General features: G+C 40.1%; 1 protein-coding gene across 1 annotated transcript in view; it reads right to left on the bottom strand.

The window, feature by feature from the left end:
* The window catches only part of LOC122787918 (unconventional myosin-Vb-like), a gene marked incomplete at its 5' end in the record, with an annotated part of 1,807,467 nt that overhangs the window by 1,051,252 nt on the left and 742,540 nt on the right, over positions 1-13,675 (bottom strand). The window contains one exon of the mRNA XM_044054844.1: positions 8,729-8,940. Coding sequence (XP_043910779.1) covers positions 8,729-8,940 — 212 coding nt within the window. The remainder of the gene's footprint in view (positions 1-8,728; positions 8,941-13,675) is intronic.

Consider the following 13,675-nt stretch of genomic DNA (forward strand, 5'->3'; position numbering starts at 1 on the left):
AAAGTCCCAGTTTGGAAGCCTCTATCCCAGAATCCCAAACATTGTCTTTGGGACACAGAAATGTCCCAAGTTTAGACCAATGTGAATGGTGACCTTGTTTCACGGGGCGGCCAGTCCCCCTGCTTTCTGATCCTGAACAGTTCCGAGGATGTTGTGATTTTTCAAGGATGCCATTGGGTATGGGGTAAGGTCGGAAGCCTTCATCCTGGCAGGAGCCTTCCAGGCCCTGCCTCCATCTGTCAGTCTCTCAAGGACTTCTTCATGGGGGGGGGGGCTCTGCCTGACCCCACTCACCTAGGCAGGAGCTCTCCAGGCCTCACACACATCTTCCTGGCACTCCCTTACTGACTTCTGTCAGGGTCGACCCCTACAGGCTACCCTTACGACCTAACCAAGAGACCTTTCCTGACCACGGCCCCCCCCATGTTGGTGGACTCTACCACCTTCATGTCTCCTGCAGGCTGCCAGATCACTTATGCCCTCAGACCTTCTCAAGGGAGCTTCCCTCCCATACTGTTTGCCACTCCTGAACTTCCCTTGGTCACTGAGGGGCAGATCCACTCTCACTAAAGGCTTCAGAGTCCCCCTGCTTTCCCATCCAGAGCAGCTCTGAGGACTTCGAATTTTTCAAGGTTGCTGTCAGTTATGGGTGAAGTTGGAGGTCTTTGCCCTGGCAGGAACTCTCCAGGCCCATCCACCATTTGCTCTGGTGCTTCCTCAAGGACTTCCATCAAAGGGAGCTCTGCCTGACCCCTCTCACCCAGGCAGGAGCTCTGCAGGCCCTGCCACTGTCTGCCAGTCACTTCGTTAAGGTCTTCTGTCATGGGGGGGGGCTGTGCCTGACCCCACTCATCCACCCATTGCTGTCCACCCCAGTGCTCCCTTAAAGACTTCCATTGTGGGGAGCTCTGCCTGACCCCCCCTCACCCAGACGGGAGCTCACCCAGCCCTGCCACTATCTGCCTCTCTACCCCTTCCAGACTTCTGTCCCAAAGGGGCACGGTCCATACCACCTCACACAAGTGGGAGCTGTCCTGTCCCAATCACTTTACAACTCTCTCTTCCAGACATCCAGTGGGATAGACCCCCTCTGGGCTTTCACTTCTACCCAGAAAAAACAGCTCTTTTCCAGGGTTACATATCTCCTGACTGCTACCAAATCATGCAGTCTTGCATGTGCTCTTGGAGCCTCTCAGGGGGTCTTCCCAGTCTCGTGTAACTCTGCTGGGCTGCGAAGCCTCAGACAATCCGTCATCCAGACTTCTGTGACAATGGTTCTCCCCTTTGCCTTGCACCAAGGGCTTTCAAATTTGCAGGGGAGATGACCCTGGGTCCCCCCCCTTCTCTGTGATTTTTGTGGCATACCTCATTCTCACTCAACTGTGCCAGGCGCCAATGAATGTGCATTGCTTCAAACCTCCTGGATGGTGCTGTTCACAGAGTGGCATTCCCCACAGTACCAAGTAAAGGACGGGAGGCCAACCTGCTGGCCTCGGTGCGAGATGACATGGCAGCCCCATCTCCACTCCCATGTGGGTCAGGAGAATGGGACTGCAGACCTGACTTCCCGGGACAGCCCTCAAGTGTCCCAGTTTAGCTCCTGTAACAAAATGGTCCCCTTGGATAAACTACACATGGTTAGCCTCACCAAAAAGGGTAGGATTCTCTCTCAGGCCTGCCAAAGAGAGACAGTTGTAGCTGACAGCTGAAAAAGTACAGCTGTGTAGTTAACTCACCTTAATAGTAGATGTTGGACAAAACAGAAAAAATAGAAGTGTCTCCGACACCCAGCCAGTGAAGGGATTATTCAATGGAGGGGAGGGAGGGTATTAGCATTGCAACAGTGATCAATCTGAACATCTACTTTTTATGGTAAATTAACTAAACAATAGCACTATACTTTTTGTTAGATCACTGGAGCAATGGACAATACATATGGGACAACTATGTTAGCCGCGGTGGTACGACGGTAGCATTGTTACCACACAGCAAGACGTTCTCCCATTTGATTCTCGGCTTGGCTTTGGGAGTGCCTTCTGTGTGGAGTCTGCATGTCCTCCCCATGGTTGGGTAGTGTTTGGAAGACATGCGTGCGTAAATGGGCATGCCTTTGTTGAAGTTTGGACGTCGAGCTGGCACCTCGGCGTTTCATAAAAATCTACTGCCAATCATTAGCAGACCGGAGTTCTGCTGTGGCGACCCCTTACTGGGAAAAAGCTGAAAGAAAAACAACCAAACCCAAGAAGAAAGGGTGGCTATGAAATGAATCTAGAGTCCATACTTGGATAGAAAGTCCAAGATGTGGCAATTTCTCTTGTAAAATGAGCCCTAATACTAATAAGAAACTTGGTTGTTGTTTTCTCTTACCATCATTAGACAAAGTTCATTAGATTTTCTGAAGTCTTTAGTTTTGTCCAGATATCTCAGTTGTCTGTATGCATCCAGATAATAAAAATTCCCAGTCCCGTTGTTCTGTAGATTGATAGGAAACAGAATAGTTTGATTAAAGGTAAATTAAAAGAAAACCTTAAACATAAAGGAAGGGTTAGCAAAAAGAAAAGGTTAGTTTTTAGACTCACCCTGTCCTTGTGAAAAATCAAAAAGGCTGAATATAAATAGGGGCTTCTAATTCAGGTACACGTTTAACAGAAGTTGAAACTGCCAGCAAAAGAGTATTCTAGATTAAAAACTATGAAAAGGGATAGCTGCAGATTTGAAAGAGTGGGTTAGTTTTTCGAAAACTAAAATTCAAACCTCCAAAAAGGAGTTACTTTTTTCTTGGTGGTCTGATAAGCAAACCCCCTCTTTAAAATTGTTTTACTTGATACAAAGAGAAAACGGGGAGATCCTCTGAAAGACGGGCTAAACTGGCCAAAAGATGTACCTTTACTGAAGTGTATGCTAGGTCAGAATTGAGCAATTCATACAAGTACTGAATAACCAAGGTGCCCCTGCTTGAGATGGGTCCCGGCCATGATTCTGGCATCAAAACAGAAAATCTTTTCCATTTAGATACATAAAATTTCCTAACGGATTTTATCACCTCCTTCAATAACTGCTGTGCTCCTCAGGAAAAAAAAGGTGCTAAAAGGGATGAAAAATTTATCATCCACACAGCTTGAGATTTTCAATGCTGCGATGAATCAGAGATCTACTGTCCAGTGTGAGCAAGTCCACTATCAAGATGTTTTTGGTAAGTGTCCTAACCAGTTGCATGAGAAGGGAGAACTAGTATTGCCTGGGCCAAAAGAGAGAGTCCTTCCTGATCTTTTGAAGGACATTTAGAAAAGATGGAAAAGTTAAACATTTCCATTCAGGGGACTGAAAAGATCTTCTTCCAGGCCTTTTTTCAAGTCCTGCAACAGAGCTGTTTGAGTTGTTTGCTCGGGCTGAAGCCAAAAAGCCATCTAGGGTTTCCCCACCCCCATGTCGTATGCGCAGAAATACCTCATTGTATATTACCCACTTGAGAGGATCCATACTGGGCATACCTCTCAACTTCTTAAAATCCCTGAAATAATGGGGGGACAAAGGCTAAAAAATAAATTTTACATATTGCTCTTATAATTTAGAAAGTTGCTATAGAATAATAGGACTTGCATTAGCATGTATTTTTGAAGGATGTGAACTCAAACTCAAATGTATGTCATTATTTAGTGACTTCAATTTACAGTGATTTTCCAGAAAAAAATTGCTTGAAGGAATAAATTGTGAAATGCTATGTCTCAGTAATCATGGCCGGCCTGCAAGAGGGGGTGGGGGTGGAGGGGGGCAGATCTTATTCCTTCCGGTTCCATTACAGTGCTATTGTCTATCACTACTAAAAGAATGGTTGGAGACTAAAGTTGATTCTGAGCTTTCAGGACATTTTAACAGCCATCATCTCTTTCAGCATGATGTGTTTGAGCCTGTACTGTGGTTCACATAGTCCCTGCACCTCAGCACTCAGAGAGACAGCACTCCAAAGCAAAATCTGAGTCTTCTATTGCCAGTGAGAGAGAGGGACAAGGGAGAGAGAAACAGATGCTTTGGTGGATAGGACTTTGTCAGGCCCACCAAGTGTGTTCATTCTCTTTCTTCATAAAGTTTTGAAATGGAATTGGATAAAACTGATGGTGGGAGTGCTGAACCTAAAGTCATTTATGAAACCACTGGATCTTTCTCCTGAAGTCTGGCATGTGGAATCATGATGATATATGAAGCCATGAAACCTAGAACTCTCAGAAGTTCTTACAGTGATCACTGACAGTTCTGAGATTTCAAGTCAGAGTTAAAAACAATTGGCAAAATTCATCCTATGTTTCTCAAGATAGACAAAAAGAACTTGCAGACATGGGTTTGGCATGCTAATGTCTCTGAACACCAAGGTAGAAGTGTACACCTTTTGCCATACCTATCAACTGCACTGGCTCACTTTATCATTAGGGATTATGTTAGAAGAGGGAAAGGCTCTCTAATCCTGTCAGCATCCAAAGATAAAGACAGCAAGGTCTGCAGAGTGATTTTAATAAAGGTATTTGTGCAAATCAGGGACCTTCTAATACCAGTCAGGTTTTTTGGATGCCGAGTGTCTGGCTATACAGAAGCAGCGGAAAAGGAATCTTTCAGAGACCAGTGGGAACTGTAACAGGCTTTTGGGTGTCCATATTCAGCCATTTACAGTAACCTTTCAGGAAGCCAGAAACTTTACACTCTCAATTGAATAAAATCTTTCATTTTAGTTATTGCATCACCAAAGGAAATTTCATTACAGAAGTCAAACTGTATCCTCTACCTTGGAATGAAATCCAATGGGAGAAGGACTTTGGAAGGCATATAATTAAACCTTTCACAGTTAAACAGAGAAATCTTCTTAGGAAGAAGGAATTATTTTTGTCAGTATGATTAGAACTGTAAGAGGAAGATACAGTCAGAGAAAGCTGAAAGGATTCAATAGCTTTAAACAGTTCTTGTGCAATGCAAATCAGTCTTCCTATTTCCCTTTCTGACTGGAAGGGATAGTGTGAGGAAGATCTGTTTGTTTTTCTGTATATTGCTTCAGCTATTCGCTGAATTTATCAAGGGCAATGAAATACTTTCCCCGCAGCACAACGGATGAACATCTCACTAAATTGAACCCACCCGAGTGGGAGACTTCGCTCCACACACCCTAACTATATATACAAACTCAGAGATCACACTACAGTGGAAAAAAGGGCAAAGTTGTGTAGTTGGCCAACTACTTTGCCCTTCGTAAATTCAGCGAACCTTAAAAAAAAAAAATTTGCTGATTAGGGGTCGATGATTAGGTGTTTACTGAAATACACTTTTGGCAAACTAATATAGACCCTGTTTCCTTAGAGTCTTCAGATGTATGATTTTTAGGGTTGAATCCTTAGGCCAGACCTCCATGAGCTAGCCTTCAACATCCTCCTTTACAAAAACATGGTGAGCACCTTTTCTCCCTCAAAATTATTTTTGGTACCATCTTCATGGCTGGTTCAGTCAAATGTACAGTTTGATCAGATCTGCAAGAATCCTGGGTCATATCAACCTCCAAAGAGTTCACACTAGATGGCCCTAAATAAGATGGGGGACATTATGGGGGCTACAAATGCACCTCATCAGAGTCCTCAGTTGAAGACCAAATGAGACAGAATATATGGTAATTGTCAATTACTTGTCTCAACAATTTTCTCTTTTTTTTTTCCCATCTGTGGGAGAAGATCCACAGCAGAGGACACCACCACAGCCAAGCACACCAAGTGCTACAAATCAAAGCAAAAACAGGACTGCTCACTGGATAAAGACAAGTGTAACCAAAAAGTCGAAAATTTGTAAACAAGCAGAACAATCAAAGTCACCAATAAAAGAAAAGATTATTAAAATAAAAAAAGTTATTAAAATAAAAAATGAAGCAGTGAAGGTAAAATCGATTTTACCTTCACTGCTTCATTTTTTATTTTAATAGTTTGGTGTTTTATTTGGTTATGTCAAAAAGAAAAGTATGTTTAATACGTCGTGAGCTAATACACTTTTGCTCAAAGCTTCTTCAGGTATACAAATTATCAAAATCAAGTTGCATAACCATTACTAAGTTTACAGAAATAAGACCCATGTTGAATACTGTGTATCTTAAAAGTATATCCAATGAAAGTGTAGTCATGAAAGTCTATTATTTCTCTCTGTAACATATATATATTTTTATTTTTTTATATTTCCCTTTGCATTTTGCTAGGTGTAGTTTTTCATAATTTTATTTTTTACAGCATTTTTTACAGTATTTTTTAAGTTTCTTTCACAATATTTATTATAATGTTTTTTATAGTATTTATTATAGAGTTTTTTAATGTTTTCCATTCGTTTTGAACTTTTTAAATTATTTTTCAGTATTTTTAACCATTAGTAATTCATATGGTTTCAAAATATGCTTTTTTATCATTATTAGTACACTAATTATGAAATAGGCATTCATATGGCCTGTATATATTTATGTAATTGATTGAGTATCTATTTATTATATTGAGTTATTTATTATCCATTATTAACCGAGATATTTTATACAGGTCTTTAGGCAACAATTTTGGTTTATCTAAGAATGAGACATCTTTATTACACAGTTAATGAATTATGGATATTTAATTTTAATATTATTGATTACATGATGCATTGGATTTCATAATATTTATTGATTTTAAATTACTAGTCAAATAGGTTTACTTTTAATAGGTTAAACAAAATGTTGATTAAGTACTGTTGTAGTGAAAATGTGAATACAGCTTTAAATAATGTAACAGTCTTTCGCGCCAAAAAGGTTATTTAAATGTTTTTTCTAAATAAGCTGTTAGTTCTGATGAAGCCTACATGTGATAGGTGAAAGCGCTAAACTTTAACTCTTGGATTAAGTTATGTCAGTTTTGTTTCGTGGTAGTGTGTTATTGTGAGTTGTTATATATTAAATATCAAGTTTTATTGCCGTACATACTGCGTTTCCTCTTCGTTTTGTTGCAAGAGAAGATAGCGTTAGTGTATATTTAGCACAGTGTTAAGCTTGTATTTGTTCTTGTATAGGTAAGACTGATGAAAAATTAAAAGTGCTTATTGGAAATCATTTGTCAGAAATTAGGAGAAATGTATGGACTAATGCATTATACAAGCACATCTTGAACAATAATTCAATGCATTTCTTTACATTTATGGCAATAGAACTTATGATTCCAGATAGCAGAGGAGGTGACATTAATTTAAGGATGGAAATTGCAGAATATAACAACTAGATAACCTTATTTCATGCGGATTGTTTTCCATGTTTAAACAAACACATTTTTTGAATCCAGTTTTAAAAACAGTTTCTAAATGCAAAAAGTCTTGATTGACCATTTTTAACCAATTATTGTACACATTAAATGTCATGTGATTGTGTTTAGGTTATTTATGCAACTTGATTTTGTTAATTTATTGTATACATGAAGCTTTAAGCAAATGAGCATGAGTTCATAACTTATTAAACGCTTCTCTTTTATTGGTGACTCGAGTACCCTGCTTTTACGACAAGTACTGAAAATGTCAATTCTCTACAAAAATGTGCAAAAAATTCAAGCTACTCCTAATTCTCTTCATTCTGAATGACTAACAATCTGAACATGATTTAATGTTGCGTTTAGCTCCTAAAAAGAACAGCTGGAGTGGGAGTCCTTGCATGGTATTTGGTGTTCAGATGCAGTTTTCTTTTCTAAAAGACAAGGTTTCTGACAAAAATTTGAAAATAGAAATGGTCCTCAATGCCTGAAGACCATGTGATGAAGCGGACTATATGGAAATAGTAAACATAATGGTAACAAGAGTCTGCATACATGGACTAGTGGCAGGAAGGTTCTAAGTTTGATGCATCCCTTTTATACTGGCATGATCTCCTGTGCGAAGGTCGGCTATACAGTGAGACAGGAAGGTGAAGCTTTTTTTGACTGACTGGACATACAGCATCCTTGGCAGGATACACCCAGTATGCAATGACTACTGCAACAGTGATCTAAAAAAGAACATCACTGCCAAAGGCTTCATCTTCAGTTTCCCTGGTGTCCCAGTAACATAAGAATAGCCATGGTTCCAGCATTTCTTAGATAAGAAGCATTTAAGGCAATGGATCTTCTTCCTAAGCCTCTTCATTTTAACAGGTTGTGAGATATTGAGCTTCACTTAATTTCAATGATTTCAAATGTACAACAGACTGCAAAGTAGCACTGAACACACTCAGCAGTTATAATTTAGGTTAAAAATACAATCCAGACATCTGACGCTGTTAGCAAGCATTTAGCAGTGGGAAGGGCAGTCACAATAGAGAGAAACAAGACTTCTAATACCATTTACAATGCATACAACTTCAGCATCAGAATGAAAATTACAAAATTACAGAAAGAAAGAAATGGGGCACTTGTTCATAGGAAGAAGGGGAAGTGCACGAGGCAGGGTGAGATAATACAGTAGGCTACTTTATCACCCAGAAGTGTGAAACTACAACAAAAGACTTCCTCTACCCATAAGAAAAATGTGGTCTGTTACGTTACTACTGCTTCTCAACCTACCAGTAGATATCAACTGTTAAAATAGATTACTGAAAGACTGATGGAATAAAGCATGGATTTTAAAAAACTAATAGCATTAACCATATAAATGTTTTTTTTCTTACTTTAAAGGTTAAAGTAAATTTAAAGTTGCTAGGTAAACATATGCCTCTGCTTGAGCAACTCACCTCCTTGCCAGAACTCCTCTAATGCATTTTTGAAGTGCAATAACTGAGCTACGCAACTGCAAGTAACGTCTCCTCTGGGACCAGCCTTTCATCACCTTCTGAATCATTATACAAGCTTCAAATAGTTTGGTTGCTCGAAGTTTTTCTAGGTAGGCTACCTGCCCTGCCCTGAAGAAGATCTTAGTCTTGCCAAACTGATATTTGTCTGGATCCTGTAAAGAAGTTACCAGTAATGATTAGGAAAACGTCTTAAATTGAGTAGCATATAACCTATAAGTTTCTGACAAATGTAGCAAATGATAAACTCCATATGTAGAATTTATGCAGATTAAAACTGTGCTTTGAAAAATCATTCTGATTTAATTCCATAAGCTTTGAAAATGTTTCCTGCAAAAATCAAAACTCTGCACAATAAAAAATATGTAGATTAAGCACCTAAAGTTTGCACAAAATTCAAATGCAATTTACAAAAATTATAATCTACTGCGCTAATCAAAGTAATTCAAAAGTCATTTGGCTATGTGGCACAGAGGAATAAAGTCCTGACTGTGGTTAAGATGAACAGAGTTGGACTGATAACTCAGGAGATGCAGCAGTCAGCCACAGATGGTGGAAGTAAATGACCAATCTTAGTTTACCAATCTTTGGGTAAGTAAGGTGGTCTGGTCTACTGTACTGTTAACACCCTACAGAGGGCAGGTATCGCAACAAATATATAGGCTGGGGAAGTGCCTGGCTCTTGCAGACTGTGAATATGTTTAATAAACCTGCATGGAAGCATGTATGTATCCCAGAGACGGCATATCAGGTCCTCATGTTGCAGGTGTGCCTGTTAGCCACCAAGTGATTGGTGCAAGGCTAGTATCAGAAAAAAAAATCTCCTGATGGCTGCCTGGATGAAAGTCACATAGCAATCAGCTTTCATCCCTGCACAGTGAATATGAATGGGTGTGATCAGTAGCAGCAGGTCAGATGGCCAAGTAGACTAGGGGGACATGCAGCTTTTCAATGCTCATTTGCATTATTACTTAGAGGAATTTATCAGCAAATTACAGTAATAAGAAAAATAAGGATTCACAAGAACATAAGTAATCATATTAGATGGCAAGAATTTATTTGCGCTTGTTAACCAGGATAGCGCACTGATCCAAACGGACCTTTTTCTGACCCATCATGGGAGCACTGACTGATTAAGGAACTTGTTCGTTTACAAAGTTAGGCAAATGGAAGCTGTGCAAATCAATCTCTGAACTACAGGAAGCAGCTCATTAATAACTCATAACCTTAATCTGTGTGCTAGCATAGTAACAATACTAGCCACATGATCATGGAGACTACAGAAAACATGGCCACATACACCTTTATCAATATATATACACTTGAAAGTTTCTGCCACCTTTTATGAGTGCCACCCTTTTTTAGTGCCCATCTCCCAAATCAAGCAGGGTCATACATATTACCCACGGTATAAATTTGTTTTTACACATTCAGTCATTAGGACTATTTTTAAAAAGGCAGACAAAATACATTGCTTGCCCTGTTGGGGTAACTTATTCCGTAGGCTAGGAATATGTTGATCTGGGAACCTATCCCTCCAGTAAGTCTTCTTTACTTACTGATGTGCATTTAGGGTCTGTAGTATTGGTGCTTATAAAACCACTGCTGAATAAATCATGGAAAATAGTGGGAAGAAAAGACAGCAATAATCACATAACAAACTTGTGATTCATAAAATGTGGCTTAATGTAATGGCAACACTGCAGCATACAACTGAGAAAGAGACAAAGGAATATAATTAAGGCCATTACTGTTCTGCTCATGATTCAAAAAAGTAAGTAAAATGAGGTGACTGTGTACCTGAAGGATTATGGCTCTAATAAAAACAATATGTAAAGGTGAAAGGAGTATGTATGTTTACAAACACTGTAGTTCCTTTATGCAGTGAAAATCATGCATTGCAATGCATGTATCAGGTGAAAGGCATACTACTCTGTCTTTCAGCTTTTTCCTGGTAAGGGGTCGCCACAGCGGAACTCCAATCCGTTAATGATTGGCAGTAGATTTTTACGAAATGCCGAGGTGCCAGCTCGACGCCCAACCTTCAACGAAGGCACACCCATTAGTACAGTAATGCAAATGGCAGCATAACAAATGCCTCCTATAAGCACCCTAGCAGTGCACGATGCCCACATCTGGCACATCAGCAGCTTGTTCCAATTACTCTCCCAACACCACTTGCATCAAGGACATTTCATAAGTATCTATGTGACCTGCAACAGTGGCAGGACACAGTGCAGTAATAGTGAACAACCAACTAACCAATCTGCATTAATCACAGGTGACGCCATCTGTCTCCAGCTATAAATACTGACTACTGTCCTTCAGCACTAATGCCTACTGTGGTGTAGTACAACCAGGCTCACAACCAAACACATACTATGGCAGAAAGTGTTTGGCATCAAAGTGGTCATTTGCGCAGTTAGATACCTCATCCTCACCAGAAATGTCTGCTTTGCTGTTTATGTCAGCATATTGCTGCCATGATACAGGACGGTGATTCACCACTGAATAATGACGTGAAGATCACAGAGAAAGCAACAGGAGCACAACCACCACCAGTAGCTTCAGTTGCACAATGGTCATACAGTTTCACTATATCTAACTGAATCAGCTAAGCTCAGAGGATATTCCCTTGTCAAAAATAGCTCATACTGCCTGAGCTCGAGTATTCAAACTTGTTTCACAGACACTCAAGCTCCTGGGTAATACAAGTAAATGAAACATTACGGAAACCTTTTTTTTTTTTTTTGGTGTAGGAGGGCAAACTCTCCTGCACCCCTAGTGAGAGAAAGGCAACTCTCCAGAACTCTAACCTATTATTGTTACTTGACATCTCAGAGAAAGTGTGATCACAAACAGGTGGAAAAAGACAGTCTTGCATTTTCTCTGGGAGCCTCCAAGGCTGGATAATTTAAGACAACATGAAAAAGGATGACACTGTTAAAAATCCAGTAAAAGTACAATTAGCAACTGAAAACTTGTACTGTTATGCTTGGGTAGCATTAATGAAAGCTCAGGTGATTCAAGGGCCTGAATCTAATCAACTGCTTGTGCAAGACTGAATGACCGATATATCACAGTAATCTGCATTGTGCCTGACAGTAATGAGCAAGAAGTCCATCTGCAAAAATCTACACACTGTGTAATGCATGGTTAAGTTAGAGTCTGCATATCATGGGTCTGTATCACTTCATCGAATACTCGCATTGTCGAGCCACTATTAATCGAACATACCTTGCTGAAAGCTAAATTTATTGAACAGCTGTTTAATCAAAGTTTTTCATAGGGAAAAACAGTTGGCCATCATCGGGAATTTGCCCTTTTCCACACTGGAGTGCGATCTCAGAATTAGTTAGGGGTGTGTTGGAGGTGCAGCCCCCCACAATGGGGAGTGTGGGCGGCGAAGCCCCCACTTGGGTAGGCTTTAAACTTTTAGAATTTTGTCACTGGTGGTAGGCTGGTCAGCTGTTTTTTCTTATGAAAAATTTTGATTACACGGACGTTCAATAGAGTGGGGTTTTGAAAAAGTGGGTTAGATTAACAGTGGTTCGACAATGTGAGAATTCAATTAAGTGATATAGATCTGTATATCACACATAGCAACCATATACTGAACTTTCAAATATCCATCTTATTATAATTTGTGCAGAACTAAGTCTACTTAGCTGTTCAGGATCTTAAAACCACTACACTACATACAAGAGCATCACACACCATATGAGAGTGCACATGGTGGCTGCTTCCACGGCCAGAACATCTCAAGGTCCATCTTTAACACACCCAACACAGCAGATGTATGAACCAGGATAAGATTTTGTAGGTCGTGGCTATGCCTAATTTGTTTAACCAATGGAACGAACATAGATCAACCCACCCACTTATCACATCTGCTTGTACCCTCTTAGATAATGCCTTCAAGGTAAGGCATCCCACTGAACCCTGCAGCATTTCCAGAGTCCTATTACTTGTTTGTTGCTCAAAGGCTTCCTGAATGCCAGCTTTAGCCTCCATACAAAGCACTGCTGAAAAATGATGTGAAGGTCACAGAGAAAGTTTTAACAGCAGCACCACCAGTAGCTTAGGTTAGACACTGACCACACAGTTTCCACTATATCTATTTTTATCACCTAAGCTCAGAGCACACACTTAGCAAAAATATTTTGTACTGCATGAACCCAAGTACTCAAACTTGTTTCACAGGTACTCAAGCTCCTGGGTAGTACAAGCAAATGAAACATCACTGAAAAATGGTTCTTTAAAGGCTGGCAACCCATCTGCACCCCCAATTAGAGAGAAACTCTCCTAGACCCCCAACTTTTATTACTCTCACTCTGTATAACAAAAAGTGTGATCACTGACTGGTGGCATAAAGCCGGTCTTGCATTTTCTCTGAAAAGCTCCAAAACTAAACAATCTAATAAGACATTATAATTGTCAGACCCTACCATAACAGTAGATGTCTTATTTCTCACTGTTGCAGTAATCCTTACTCTTGGGATATCCTGCAAACATCTGGCCAGCATACCAATGCCATTATACCTTCCAGGTGTTGTACATCAGATGCATGTCCCAAGTGCAAAGCATAAGGTGTGTATGTGAGGTATGGACACCTAACAGAATTGAACTGCCTCAGGAGAACCAGAGTAACCTTAAAGAAAGACAATAATGTATACATTCATAAATGGAAGGAGAAGAAGAAAAAAATGCAAAAAAGAGACACCTTGGCCAGAAAGAAGGCAACAGACTAACAGGGAGCAGGAGGGAGGGAGGGACAATATAATGCAACAGTGAGAAGTTCGACATCTACTTTCATGGTAAGATCTTCCAGAACTGCACTATGTTCTTCCTCATCACTGTTGCAGTACTCTTTACTCCTGGGGGAGTACA

This window comes from Protopterus annectens, chromosome 13.part0 (genome assembly GCF_019279795.1).
Source record: "Protopterus annectens isolate FY-2018-M chromosome 13.part0, PAN1.0, whole genome shotgun sequence".
In the NCBI taxonomy this organism is placed as follows: domain Eukaryota; kingdom Metazoa; phylum Chordata; order Ceratodontiformes; family Protopteridae; genus Protopterus; species Protopterus annectens.